Raw genomic sequence first — 15496 nt, forward strand, 5'->3', positions numbered from 1 at the left:
GTAAACTCCAGTCGAGAAACTTTTAGATTTGGGTAAAGGCGAACTGGAGAAAAGGTGGGTTAAGTTCAGAGCTTAATTAAGGCGAGACACTGCAGGAGAAAACAAATATTTGTCATGCAGTGTTTCACTTTGTTATATTTCCATCCTCCTTTTCGTGGCTTTTTTTGTTGTTGTTTAACCTCTTAACCCCCACCTGAACTGAGCACATTTTCTCCAGTTTGGCTTTACCCAAATCTCAAAGCTTCTAGGAAAAAGCGTCAAAATAGTGACAAAAACGCAAAATCGAACCTCTTAACTCCCACCTGAACATGTTTTCTCCTGTTCTCCAAGTTCTCCAAATCTAAAAGCTTCTTCAAAACAGTGATAAAAAAGAAAAAAAGAAAATGAGGATGTAAACACAACAAAAAAGCGCTAAAAAGTGACCAAAAAGAGCGAAAACTCAACAAACAGGTGACTAAAATCCAGCAAAAAAATGGACAAAAATCCACCAAAAAAAAGGACAAAAATCCACAAAAAAAGACAAAAATCCAGCAAAAAAGACAAAAGAGCAGCAAAAAAAAGACCAAAATCCATCAGAAAATGACAAAAATCCAGCAAAAAAATTACAAAAATCCATCAGAAAAAATTACAAAAATCCATCAGAAAAAAAGACAAAGATCCAGCAAAAAAATGACAAAAATCCATCAGAAAAAAAGACAAAAATCCATCAGAAAAAAAGACAAAGATCCAGCAAAAAAGTGACAATAATCCAGCAAAAAAATGACAAAAATCCATCAGAAAAAAAGACAAAAATCCATCAGAAAAAAAGACAAAGATCCAGCAAAAAAGTGACAAAAAATACAGCAAAAAAAAACAAAAATCCAACAAAAAAATGACAAAAATCCAGCAAAAAAAGACAAAAATCCAGCAGAAAAAAAGACAAAAATCCATCAGAAAAAAAGACAAAGATCCAGCAAAAAAGTGACAATAATCCAGCAAAAAAATGACAAAAAATACAGCAAAAACATGACAAAAATCCAGCAGGAAAAAGACAAAAATACAGCAAAAAAATTACAAAAATCCAGCAAAAAAGTGACAAAAGAACAGCAAAAAAGTAATAAAAAAGTGACAAAGACACATAAGGGACATAAAAAGAAAATGATGACAATGGCAAAGAGGAGAGGATGCATTTGGTTTTGGCGGGTGAGAGGTTAAATGAGTTTGTAGGTCTTAGCTTTCAAATGAGGCGTTACACTGGCCTATTGGCTGCAAAGCTTTTAGATTTGGGTAAATCCGACCTGGAGAAACTGCGCTTGGTTAAAGTGGGGGTAAGAGGTTCATGGGAGTGCCTGTTCTGTCCTGAAACCACTTATTTACAAAAGAAGCCCAGACCACAACTAACATTTTACTAAACCAACATTTCGTGGCTTCTTCTGTTGTTTGTCGTCTTGGTGATTCCAGTTGGGGGTCCCGATCCTCAGGTTGGGAATCACTGACACAGAAAACAGAAGAGAAGCTGCAGTTTTTCACGGTTCATGTATATAACGTCACAGCCCGCGTTATGTAACGTTTAACCCGGTTTCAGCGGCAGCAGCGTGACCCACATTCAGAGGAGAGGAAGCAGGTACCGGGGCTAAACTAGGCTAAACCAGGCTTAAACCGGAGCAAATCCAGGGCTGAAGCTGATTCCCATTTAGATCAGGGGTCTCCAGCGCCTTCCCCAAAGCCTTTCCACGTCAGAGGTTAAGACCAAACAACTCGAGGTGCAGAGTCAGGCTGGAGTCACCGCTTTGACTTCCAGGACTTTCTCTCTGGGTCTGTGACAAATAAACACGCGCTCGATCTCGGGCCATGGCCAAGCCCTACGGAAAAGTTGAACTGAATATTGTTTTTGGGTCACGACTTGTTATGATACGTTGAAGGTGGATCTGGAAGCCACGCCCGCTGAAGCTCATTCAGCTGCATCTTTCACTCAAATGTTGCTCAATTTTTTGGCTCAAAAAGCATGTTTGCAAATGCTAAGTTCTTTTGTTTGCATTTGTAGCATCAAAAATATCGTATTTGACAAAACCATTACAATAACATTTACCTCTTACCACCCGCCAAAGCCAAATGCATTATCCCCTCTTTGCCATTGGATTTTTGTCTTTTTTTGCTGGATTTTTGTCTTTTTTTGCTGGATTTTTGTCACTTTTTTGCTGGATTTTTGTCTTTTTTTGCTGGATTTTTGTCACTTTTTTGCTGGATTTTTGTCACTTTTTTTGCTGGATTTTTGTCTTTTTTTGCTGGATTTTTGTCACTTTTTTGCTGGATTTTTGTCACTTTTTGGCTGGATTTTTGTCACTTTTTTGCTGGATTTTTGTCTTTTTTTGCTGGATTTTTGTCACTTTTTTTGCTGGATTTTTGTCTTTTTTTGCTGGATTTTTGTCACTTTTTTGCTGGATTTTTGTCACTTTTTTGCTGGATTTTTGTCACTTTTTTTGCTGGATTTTTGTCTTTTTTTGCTGGATTTTTGTCACTTTTTTGCTGGATTTTTGTCACTTTTTTGCTGGATTTTTGTCACTTTTTTGCTGGATTTTTGTCTTTTTTTGCTGGATTTTTGTCACTTTTTTGCTGGATTTTTGTCTTTTTTTGCTGGATTTTTGTCACTTTCTTGCTGGATTTTTGTCACTTTTTGGCTGGATTTTTGTCACTTTTTGGCTGGATTTTTGTATTTTTTTGCTGGATTTTTGTCTTTTTTTGCTGGATTTTTGTCACTTTTTTTGTTTGATTTTAGTCTTTTTTTTGCTGGATTTTTGTCACTTTTTTTGTTGGATTTTTGTCTTTTTTGCTGGATTTTTGTCACTTTTTTGCTGGATTTTTGTCTTTTTTTTGCTGGATTTTTGTCACTTTTTTGTTGGATTTTTTGTCTTTTTTGCTGCTCTTTTGCCACTTACTGTTTCTGAGTTTTTGTCACTTTTGTCGCTTTTTTTGTCACTTTTTAGCGCTTTTTTGTTTTTTTGCATTTACATCCTCATTTTCTTCTCGTTTTTTGTCGCTGTTTTGAAGAAAAACCTTTAGATTTGGAGAACTGGAGAAAACATGTTCAGGTGGGAGTTAAGAGGTTAAAAAGCATTACATTTGACTTGTGGCTGCCTGTGTGAACACTGCGTTGAGAATTGTGGAGTAAAAGTGTGTTTCATTATCAGACTGTAAAATGAAGGACTGAGGGAGCGAGGTTTCCCCATAGCGTTCAGCACAGGCTAACTGAAGCCCGTTCATGCTAGCAATTAGGCTGGGTTTTTGGAGCCAGCTTCATTATCTCAATAGGACAGAAACAAAAATGATAGGATAAAATTAGGACGATGTTGCGCATGTTAAGACAAACACGCAGAGGTCAGAATGACACGCCTGTGGTCAAGTAAGGATTAAACAACTCGGAGCCGCATTAGACGGTTATAATGCACGACGCGGAGTCGAGAACACCACGACACAGTGTTGTTACTCCTGCATTATAACGTCTAACGCGGCTCCTCGTTGTTTAATCCGTTTATACCAGGGTCCCACAAACGTAACATTTATAATAAATGTTTATTTCATTCACTAAACTCACTAATTATGCCAGACTACGGGACTATTTTGTGTGGGTTATTAGCCGGTCACTGAAGGCTGGTCTCAGAGCGAGTCATTCTCCGCAGCTATTACGAGGATCTCAGTCAGGCTCAACGACACAACATCAGCACAGAATCACAACACAACAGGACTAACCCGGAAACACTTTTCCCTGGAAGTAAACACCGATATGCGGCACTCGTGGGCAGGAGTTATTTACCTTTTACAAGGTTTAACCTGAAGCTAAAGCTAGCTAGCTCAACCAGCTCAACTGTTTATGGAAACAGCTGCGGTGGAGTCGCTCACACCTGGGCCCCCCCAACTGAAACTTTTATGTTTGACTTTACTAATCCAGACAAATATGCTTCAATGCAGGATCATTTTATGTACGCCAGAAAATGATGAATAGCCTTAACCGTTTTCAATAGAAATGTAAAGCTCATATGTTATTAACAGTAGCTAACCTAGCTGCTCACTCTCCGCTACAAACATTTATCAAACGTTTTGTTTTGGCCAAAAACGTTGAAATTAAACAAAATCCATCTCATACGTTCCTGTCAGTCACTAATTACGCCTTTATCTGATTCAGCTGTGTCATGCGTTGCTATGGCGACGCCACAGCGGAGTGATATCCCAGTGATTTAACTACCGGACTACGTGTGCGGTTATACCAAAATAATGCACCAGCCAATCAGAATCCAGTATTCACCCAGACCATGGAATAATAAGGACTTAAAGGGGCTAGATGCAAGTTGGCCATTTTAACCTCACTACTGCCACCTCAGGTCGTACGTGTAACTGCGGCTTCTATATTAAACTCGTGCATGACGGCGCCTCAGACCCGAATTTACACCTTTTTGAGTTAGCTCCTTCTACACATTAGCACATGGCTGCATTGCATGTAGGAGGAAAATATATAATTTTAACATTTTAAACTCCGTATAGTCCCTTTAACGACACCCAGCCCTGATAAAGACACTACATCAGTTTTTAAACAAAGCTATAAAAAGACTAAAACATTTTTTTAAGTTCTTATGTGATTGATTTTAATAGTAAATATCTGACATCAGTGATTCTGCGATATATCGTGGTTTCTCTTCACGATATCGCGATAATTCCACTAATCATGCGCAGAAATGACCACAAACCACCGGGTTTTCAAGTTTAACATATTTATTCAATAAAAAGAGCCTTTTTCATTGACGTTTACAGGCAAATGTTTGGAAATGCTTTTCTTACCGCGGTATAAGATGTCGAACATGGAATATCATGAGGTATTTTCATTTACTGGCTACACTATGGGCCAATGAGAAAACAAAAACAGCTCTGTTCTTTAAATAGTCATAATTACAATAGGTAGTCTCACAGTGAGGAGTACGAACGATATCCATAATGCGCTACACGTAACATTCAAATAGATATCCATATATGTACAGTATTTACACAAACACAATAATAACTTTGGCAAAACTCTGAACAAAAAGAAAAGAGTGCATATGTTTCTAACCTGTACAAAATGGAGTAAACATGATTGGATTTTTATAATACAGAGAGAAAAAGTACAAAAAACAGCGGACACTTTTTGTAGATTTGTTTTTTAAAAAATCCAGTGCATCGTCAGGTATGTGTGTTGTAGTTTCTCGTCGAGTAGCAGCCATTGTTTCGTCTCCTCCGTCTCCTCCGCGGAAACACAGAAAAATGTTTGTGGCGAAAATAAGAAAGTCCTGAGTTGAGTCGGGAAGCGGCTGCGGCGGCGTGCGGGGCGGGGGAAAAGGCGGGGTGTGGGGGGGGGGGATCGGAAAGTAAAGCTCGCGTGTTAAAGGGCGGTTCGTTTGTGCTAGTTTGAGGCGTTTACCGACTAAACCGAGGCTAAGTTTAAAGCGAATGAATCTGGTTTCTAAAAAAAAAAAGTGCATTTTTTCTCGCCGTCCTCGCAAAAAACCCAAACTTTATTACTGCCCCCCTCCCTTTGACGGAAAATACCAAAATGAGACTTTTCGGGGGCCCCCACACGCGGTCGCAGCCGGCGGTTCCTCTATTGTGTTGATAAGGGGGGGAAAGGCTGAAGTGGCTGAAAAAACTGTCCTGAGAGTCGGGACTCGCTTAGATTCCGGGCATTTCGCTCGCGGTAAGGCATCCTGCGTCGCTCGCTCTGGTGTCGACCGTCCCATTCGAGAACTCGGAGTCGGGGGGGGGGGGGGGGTGAGAAGGGGGAGATGAGTCTTTGTTCAGGGTCCGGGACGTGGCGAGATTAGCCGCCAATCCCGTCGTTTGGGAGCTTTACAAATGCATGTGTGTGAAATGCTCGGTGATTAAAGGGGGGACATATCCTGCAAAATCAGCATTCCCTTTTCGACCTCAAACTGGCCTGGAGTCACTTTGGTTGTTTCTTCTTCTACAGATGAAGATCCGGCAATTAAAGCCAATAATCCATCTGTGTGTTTTCATCGCAGCGCCATAGAAATACTATCATGTCATTAGTGTACAGCAAAAGCTTGTTTATACTTTTTTACAACTCAATTTGAAAAGCATTTACACTTACAGACTATCACTTTAATGTTGCTTAAAAAGTTGTTTAAAAGTTTCCCGTTGTGTCCATTTTGCTTTTGAATGTCTCTCCTCTTTCCGCTGATGGAAATCTAAATCTAAAACACAGTCGTTTAAATGACATAAAAAAGCATTAGATTTGACCTTGTGAGCCTTGTTCCACTGTCGGAGCCTCTGTTGTGCAGGACATGTCCCAAAATATAAATATAGACATTATTGCAAAGCTCGTCAGAACAATCACGTATGGATATGGTCTCTCTCCCGCCTCGAGCGAAATGCCCGGACAGTGGCCCCCTGTGAGCACCCCTGACCGGACGTTCCCCCCCATGAGCGCCTCTGTCCGGATTATGGCCCCCCAAGAGCAGCCCTGTACGGACTGTGGCCCCCCGTGAGCGCCTCTGTCCGGACTGTGGCCCCCCAAGAGCAGCCCTGCACTGGAAAAAATGCCATCTTATCGTAGAAAAATAGCTTGATTTGTACTTGAAATAAGACTTTTGATGCTGATTTTGACTAGGTTTCAACTCGTCTTGAAAAAAGATTGCCAATGGAACAAGCATTAATTTGCTTAAAATAAGACACAAAAAAACTGAAATTAGACAAAATGGTCAAAGACAAGAAAAATCTGTCTAGTTCCATTGGCAATCTTGTTTCAAGACGAGTCAAAACCGTATCAAAAGCAGCATTAAAAGTCTTATTTCAAGCACTTTTAAGTCATTTTTGTCTAAGATAAGATTTCATTTTTTCCAGTGTGTCCGGATTGTGGCCCCCCGTGAGCGCCCCTGTCCTGACTGTGGCCCCCCGTGAGCGCCCCTGTCCGGACTGTGGCCCCCCGTGAGCGCCCCTGTCCGGACTGTGGCCCCCCGTGAGCGCCCCTGTCCGGACTGTGGCCCCCCCGTGAGCGCCCCTGTCCGGACTGTGGCCCCCCGTGAGCGCCCCTGTCCGGACTGTGGCCCCCCATGAGCGCCTCTGTCCGGACTGTGGCCCCCCATGAGCGCCCCTGTCCGGACTGTGGCCCCCCATGAGCGCCTCTGTCCGGACTGTGGCCCCCCATGAGCGCCCCTGTCCGGACTGTGGCCCCCCATGAGCGCCTCTGTCCGGACTGTGGCCCCCCATGAGCGCCTCTGTCCGGACTGTGGCCCCCCGTGAGCGCCCCTGTCCGGACTGTGGCCCCCGTGAGCGCCCCTGTCCGGACTGTGGCCCCCCATGAGCGCCTCTGTCCGGACTGTGGCCCCCCGTGAGCGCCCCTGTCCGGACTGTGGCCCCCCGTGAGCGCCCCTGTCCTGACTGTGGCCCCCCGTGAGCGCCCCTGTCCGGACTGTGGCCCCCCGTGAGCGCCCCTGTCCGGACTGTGGCCCCCCCGTGAGCGCCCCTGTCCGGACTGTGGCCCCCCGTGAGCGCCCCTGTCCGGACTGTGGCCCCCCGTGAGCGCCCCTGTCCGGACTGTGGCCCCCGTGAGCGCCCCTGTCCGGACTGTGGCCGGCGTTTCAGTTGGCGGCCTTGGCGAGGCTGGCGGCGGCGCCCGTCGCCCATGACGACGGCGAGCGCTTGGCGGTCATGTGGCGGCGGGCGTGTTTGGTCAGGTGGTCGCTGCGCATGAACCGGCGGTCGCACACGGAGCAGGCGAACTTCTTCTCGCCCGTGTGCGTGCGGCGATGGCGCGACAGTTCGTCCGAGCGAGCGAACTTCTTATCGCAGCCGTCCCACGCACAGCTGAACGGCTTCTCCCCTGAACACACGAGGGACAAGTCAGGTTATTATACAGTATTATATATTATTATACAGTATTATATATTATTATACAGTATTATATGTTATTATACAGTATTATATGTTATTATATATTATTATACAGTGTTATATATTATTATATATTATTATACAGTATTATATATTATTATACAGTATTATATATTATTATACAGTATTATATATTATTATACAGTATTATATATTATTATATATTATTATACATTATTATACATTATTATATATTATTATATATTATTATATATTATTATATATTATTATACATTATTATACATTATTATATATTATTATATATTATTATATATTATTATACAGTATTATATACAGTATTATATATTATATATTATTATACAGTATTATATATTATTATATATTATTATATATTATTATACAGTATTATATATTATTATACAGTATTATATATTATTATATATTATTATACAGTATTATATACAGTATTATATATTATTATACAGTATTATATGTTATTATATAAAATTAAACATTATTATACAGTATTATATATTATTATATATTATTATACAGTAATATATATTATTATATATTATTATACATTATAATACTGCCTAGGGATGCACCGATGCCACTTTTTCTAAAAACCGATACGAGTACGAGTACTTGGATTTAAGTACTCGCCGATACCGAATACCGATACGAGTACAAGGCAGTTTCTTCAACGTTCTTACTTCTTTCACAGCAGATTGGTTTGTAATTAGTTAATTTACTCAAGTACATTTCCTTAAGTAAAGTAGGCGACACATTTAAGAGCAGTTATATTAGAATTGTGCTGATGCCATTTATTATTTATTTTATTTTCATTCAATATAATTTTAAATTTTTATTGCACTGTCCATCATAGACAGAAAAGCCCATGTCCTAAAGCTCCCAATGCCTGTGCTTTATTCATTTATGTATTTTTATTTAACAATAGTATTGAGATGTTAATTAAACGGTCTCTTTTCGTCTTTACTTCAGCTCCTGTAGATTTTCTCGTGTGTTTGTAGTAACTTAGCGAGTAGCTACAGCCAGGGACGTGCACAGATAGAGCCCAGGTGGTGCTCAAGCACCTGCCCCTTTGCCCTGTGCCCTTTAAGTGCCCTTCTCAAGACCTGTTTTAATTTCTCCCCAATATTAAGTGTGATTTCATTCATATTTCATTATTGTTGTTAGCTATTTGCCCTACTAAGCCAACATGTGCTGAAAATACAGTTTTAATGCGCAACAACTTCAAATCGCGCTTCATTCCTCCTCTGCCTCTGAGCCGCGGCAGCGCTGACGCTCCTGATCCCAGAAGGGCAGCTGTGCTGTCCCCGTGTTTCCCCGTAAGATGGTACAGCCCATCTAAGAGGCGGGAGTAAAGTAAACAAAGTAAATTCGATCACTTTATGAACGAGCCAGCGCGACATGACTGGATTATTAAGGGGAAAGGAAACAAAAGGGCCGTCAGTGCGAGGACGTCAGCACCGCCGCGCGTGTCGAGACCGTCCGGACAAAGTCAGCGGTAACAAGTCAGTAACTTTAGCGGTTCTGTTTTGTCGCGCTATAAAATGATCTTAAAATGAGCTGTATTATTCAGACTAAGTCTAGGCTGAGCGTAGACCAGGGTCCGAGCAGTGTGAGCTGAGCTGAGGAGACAGAGGAGAGAGATGGTGAGGAGGTGCCTGGGTTCTGGACACTGTGCATCTGTGGGAGGATTATTGTTATTTAAGATATTTTTGACATGGACAAAGGAATGATATTGACAAACCAGATGTTTTAAGTGTAGGTTATAGTAGGCCTACCTTTCCATTTGGCCTATTTTATTTGTATTTGTGCTAATCTTAAGTGCAGAGCCTTGTGATTGTCCTACATTGTCCTCTAAAGTCTATCTAGTTTATTAATAGGTCCACATAATTGGACATTTTATGTTGCTGTGTTAATCAGTGGTCTGTTAGTGTCACTAGTTACAGAAAAATCTTTTTTTTTTGTTGCGGGGGTGCCCTTAGGTCTTGGTTGAGCACCTGCCCCTCAAAATGTCTGTGCACGCCACTGGCTACAGCGTTTTCATTGTTCTGCTGCAGCTCATTTTCCCTCAATATAAACATGCTGTATGTCTTTAATTTGGATTTTCGGAGGACTTTTTAGTCGCTGGGTTAGTTTTTCAGATGAATAAACCCCTGGGCATAAAACGGCTTCAGAATGGCCTGAACTGTTAGCCGCGAGTTAGCAACGTTAGCCTGTATGTTGTAAACACTGCAGACGCTGCAGCACGAACAACATTAAGCTCTGGTTAAATCCAGCTCAGACTCTGGTTTAGAGAGCGCAGTCTGTAATAAAGTCAGCTCTATGTGGATTATTGGATTTACACTAAAGAATTCTCCAGTTTGTTGCTTCTTCTCTCCTCAGCTGAGAGCTGCGCCTCGTAGCTGCGCCTCGTAGCTGCGCCTCGTAGCTGCGCCTCGTAGCTGCGCCTCGTAGCTGCGCCTCGTATGTGCGCTGGCCGCACGTCAAATGGTATCGGTTTCTGGTATCGGGACCTCATGAATGAGTACGAGTATGAGTACAAGCATGTGGTATCGGCCCTAATACCTAATCCCTAATACTGCCTTCATGGTTGTTGTTTTGTTGTTTTTATGGATATTTTTTTGTGTTGTTTTTGGGTCTTTGTTTTAGCCTCTGGTTGCCTGAGAGGCTGAGCTCCGTCTTACTTGACTTTACGCAGAGAAAATTTGTAAGAATTTCACTCTATATGCAAACTAAAGCATTTCAGTATGCTAAAATATATACATATTTACTTATCCAAGTAATTTGGATATCTTTTGATTAGGGCTGTGCAATTAATAGAAATTCGATTACAATTTCGATCAACGATCACAAAATTAGCATAATTGGGGGGAAAAACTTTTTCTTTTTTTTCATTTAATTTTTTTCTTTTTTTTTGCAAAGCAGACTTGCATTATTACACGGCGCTGGGATTATGCATTTGCATGACAAATAAAAACAAACTGTGTGATGATGTCATGAGGCCGCGCTGCTCAGTTTACTTGTGCAGGTGTGAGGGCTGGCCAGCAGGGGGCAGGTGTGAAACAGAGACCTCTCCTTAATCGAGGCAAACTTGAAATCATTTGTACTTTTATGACTGTTCAGAAAACAGGAAATATTCAGCATAGTTTTATTTATTAATAAATATATAAATAAAACGACGACTTTTTTTTTAAGGCCACAAAAAATCGTTTGAATAATCGTGATTTCAATTATGACTAAAATAATCGTGATTATTATTTTTGGACTGGGCTTCATTGTGCGAATGGGAGCAATTACTTTACAGTTTGTAGATTCACCGTGTAAAAAACGTAAACATTTAAAACGTTATTTGAATAACTTTTGATGTAGTTGTAGTTGTGGTAGTGGTTGTACTAGTAGTAACAGTAGTAGTAGTAGTAGTAGTAGTCGTAGTCGTAGTCGTAGTCGTAGTAGTCGTAGTAGCAGTAGTAGTAGTAGTAGTAGTAGCAGTAGCAGTAGCAGCAGTAGTAGTAGTAGTAGTAGTAGAAGTAGCAGCAGTAGTAGTAGTAGTAGTAGTAGTAGTAGCAGTAGCAGTAGTAGTAGCAGTAGTAGCAGTAGCAGCAGTAGCCGTAGCCGTAGCCGTAGCCGGAGTAGGAGTAGGAGTAGGAGTAGTAGTAGTGGTAGTAGTAGTAGTAGTAGTAGTAGTAGTAGTAGTAGTAGTAGTAGTAGTAGTAGTAGTAGTAGTAGTAGTAGTAGCAGTAGCAGCAGCAGTAGTAGTAGCAGCAGTAGCAGCAGTAGCCGTGGCCGTAGCAGTAGTAGTAGTAGTAGTAGTAGTAGTAGTAGTAGTAGTAGCAGTAGTAGCAGTAGTAGCAGTAGTAGTAGTAGTAGTAGTAGTAGTAGTAGTAGTAGTAGTAGTAGTAGTAGTAGCAGTAGTCTCACCTGTGTGCGTTCGCAGATGTGCCTTGAGGTGCGAGCTCTTGAAGTAGGTTTTCTTGCAGCCGGGGAAGGAGCAGACGTAGTTCCGGCGCCGTGAGAACTCCGCAGCCGCCGTTACTGTGGAGATGCCGTTCCCGGCGCCGGTTGCCGTGGTGACGTACACCGGCGCAGGAGCGAGAGGGAGGAGCTTCGTGACCATCGTGCCGCCCCGTGAGCCCACCTGAAAACAACAGGGGAAAGAAGTCAAACCAAGACAAAACCAAAACATAAATAATATCATTCTAATCCAGTGAATACAGTTTATGACTTTTTACAACAAAAATGAGACAAACCAGGCCTAAACTGGAGCTAAACCAGAGCAAACCAGGGCCTCACCTGCGCCTGTGGCATCACCAGCATCACGGTGCCCTGCGGGACGCCGGAGCTGACCAGGATGGGCTTGGGCGACGTCAGAATCACCCCCGAGCGGCTGCCCATGGGGATCACCTGGCACAGGAGCGGCGAGGGCGGGGCGGGCGGGGCGGGCGCGGCGGCCGGGCACGACACACCCGAACCCTCGGTCTGCAGGCGCTCGTCTGCGCACCTCTCCGTCGTCGGCGCCGTGTCAGTGGGAGCGCTGTGTGGCAGGACGTGGGCGACGGCGGGAGCGCTCGTGGCGGCGGCGGCGGAAGCGTGCGGCGGCAGAGCGGCGGCGTGGATCCGCAGACACGGCTCCGGAGTGAGGACGGGAGCGCTGTGCGGCGGCTCCTGTGGAAGACTCGCAGCGGGGGTTTCCATCGGAGCTTCCGGCGACAGGACCGGGGGGGTGTTTGGCGAGGCGGCGTGTTCCCGGAGCGGGGCGGGAGCGGCGATTTGCAGAGTGGGAGGTTCCGTGGTTAAAATGAGAGAAGTTGGCGGCAGGGCGTCTTGGCGACAGTGCACGGTGAAGTAGCCCCCCTGCGGCGCCACCACGGGGCCGCTCTGTGGAAGGTTGTGCGGAGCGTTCTTCGGCAGGAAGTCGGAGTCGGCCGTGTGGCGGATGACGCTGGTCACCATGGCGCGGCTCAGGGCGGGAAGCGAACAGGAAGTGGTGGTGGTGGTCGGCAGGAGCGTGGGGGCGGAGCTCAGGGTGGGGGTGGGCGTGGTCGAGGTCTCAGCGAAGCTCGGGCTGTGAGGCGGAGTCATGCACTGGAGGAAGAGGGCGAGAGTTAGGATATCACACCCAAGTGGGCAATCAACCTCTATTGTTTTAAAGTGAGCAAATTCAATACAATGTTAACTATGCTTTTTAATTGAATAATATATCAATCATCAATCAATCATCAATCATCAGTAAAAAAATCAGCCTTCATCACAGCTTTCTATAAATAGATTTTCATTTATTTTAATAAAAGCACAAAATAAATCCATTTTATTTTTAGAATTTGCAGTGGGACAATTAGAAGTGGGCGAGGAAGTGACATAGATAGGAGGTAAAGCTAGAGGTTAACCTCTTAACTCCCGCCTGAACCGAGAGGATCTTTTTCCTCACGTCATCAGATTTTTTTTCCATCATTTTTTTGTTGGGTTGTCAACTCATTTTTGTAACTTTTTTGTCACATTTTTTGTCGTTTTTTTGTAATTTTTTGGTCAAATATTGATCACATTTTTGTACTTTTTTTGTCCATTTTTGTCATTTTTTGTCACATTTTTTAGTCATTTTTTTAATCAATTTTTTGTCTTTTTTTTCCCTACATTTTTGTAATTTTTTTGTCAAATTTGTATCACATTTTTGTCACATTTTTGTAATTTTTTTTCACATTTTGTTTCAATTTCTTGTGACATTTTTGCCACTTTTTCATCAATTTTTCGTCACTTTTTGTCAATGTTTTCTCACTTTTTGTCAGATTTCCATCATTGTTTTCATCTCAGTTTTGTTGCTATTTTCACAGCTTTTTTCCAGAAGCTTTTGGATTGGGTTAAGGTGAGCTGAGGTCTAAACTGAGGTCTAAGCTGAGGTCTAAGCTGAGGTCTAAGCTGAGGTCTAAGCTGAGGTCTAAGCTGAGGTCTAAGCTGAGGTCTAAACTGAGGTCTAAGCTGAGGTCTAAGCTGAGGTCTAAGCTGAGGTCTAAGCTGAGGTCTAAGCTGAGGTCTAAGCTGAGGTCTAAGCTGAGGTCTAAACTGAGGTCTAAACTGAGGTCTAAGCTGAGGTCTAAGCTGAGGTCTAAGCTGAGGTCTAAGCTGAGGTCTAAGCTGAGGTCTAAACTGAGGTCTAAGCTGAGGTCTAAGCTGAGGTCTAAGCTGAGGTCGTACCAGGGAGGACAGCGCCACCAGGTCCCGCTGCTCCTGGGCCGCGTCCAGATGCAGCGAGTCGCACGAGTCGCTGGTGGGCGTCAGGGGGCGGGGCTTGTGCGCGCTCTGACCCCAGGAGCTCATGCTGACCAGGACCTCGGCCGCCTCCAGGTCCGGGTACGGCCTCCAGTCCATCTCCATCGCGCGGGTACGGACGTGGACCAGCGAAGACCGGGGGGACACACCTGCGGAGGGACGAGGGAGAGTTCAGCACTTTCACTTCAGGAACAACCTTACTCAGCACTTTCACTTCAGTAACAACCTTCTCAGCACTTTCACTTCAGGAACAACCTTACTCAGCACTTTCACTTCAGTAACAACCTTACTCAGCACTTTTGCTTCTTCAGTAACAACCTTACTCAGCACTTTTGCTTCTTCAGTAACAACCTTACTCAGCACTTTCACTTCAGTAACAACCTTACTCAGCACTTTCACTTCAGGAACAACCTTACTCAGCACTTTTGCTTCAGTAACAACCTTACTCAGCACTTTTGCTTCAGTAACAACCTTACTCAGCACTTTTGCTTCACCTTACTCAGCACTTTTGCTTCAGTAACAACCTTACTCAGCACTTTCACTTCACCTTACTCAGCACTTTCACTTCAGTAACAACCTTACTCAGCACTTTCACTTCAGTAACAACCTTACTCAGCACTTTCACTTCAGCAATAACTTAACTCAGCAACAGATTCTTTTTCCATCATTTTTTTGTTGAGTATTCAACTCATTTTTGTGACTTTATTGTCATTTTTTGGTCACATTTTTGTCATTTTTTAGTCAAATTTTAGTATTTTTTTCTTCAAATTTTTATCACATTTTTGTTATTTTTTTGTCACATTTTTGTCATTTTATCGTCAATTTTTTATCAATTTTCTGTCCATTTTTGTCATTTTTTTGTCACATTTTGGGATTTTTTTTGTCACATTTTGGGAATATTTTTGTCACATTTTTGTCACATTTTTGTCATTTTATCGTCGATTTTTTTTGTCAATTCTTTGTCCATTTTATCGTCAATTTTTTATCAATTTTTTGTCCATTTTTGTCATTTTTTTGTCATTTTTTCTTCAATTTCTTGTGACATTTTTGTGACATTTTTGCCACTTTTTCATCAATTTTTCGTCACTATATTGTCACATTTCCATCATTGTTTTTGTCTCAGTTTTGTTGCTTTTTCACAGCTTTTTTCCAGAAGCTTTTGGACTGGGGTAAAGCCAAACTGGAGGAAATGTGCTCGGTTCAGGTGGGAGTTAAGGGGTTAAACTGGTTTGCCTCCATCTATGTCTCTTCCTGTCAGGGTCCACTGCTTTACTGAAATATAATGATGATTATGACTTAGAACAGATGTTATGCATAGAAATTAGTC

At 42.7% G+C, this 15496-nt stretch overlaps 1 protein-coding gene across 1 annotated transcript; it reads right to left on the reverse strand.

Annotated features, from left to right (window-relative positions):
• Positions 1-7587: 7587 nt before the first annotated feature.
• On the reverse strand, positions 7588-14356 carry LOC306974789 (Krueppel-like factor 11). The gene is made up of 4 exons (XM_079572175.1): positions 14095-14356; positions 12199-12990; positions 11827-12043; positions 7588-7843 (listed from the first exon to the last, which is right to left on the reverse strand). Exons 1-4 carry the CDS (start codon positions 14272-14274, stop codon positions 7602-7604), a joined length of 1431 nt encoding a protein of 476 aa, XP_079428301.1. The 5' UTR covers positions 14275-14356; the 3' UTR covers positions 7588-7601.
• Positions 14357-15496: the final 1140 nt, after the last annotated feature.

The sequence above is a fragment of the Gobius niger genome, assembly GCF_951799975.1.
Source record: "Gobius niger genome assembly, chromosome: 15".
Lineage (NCBI taxonomy): Eukaryota > Metazoa > Chordata > Actinopteri > Gobiiformes > Gobiidae > Gobius > Gobius niger.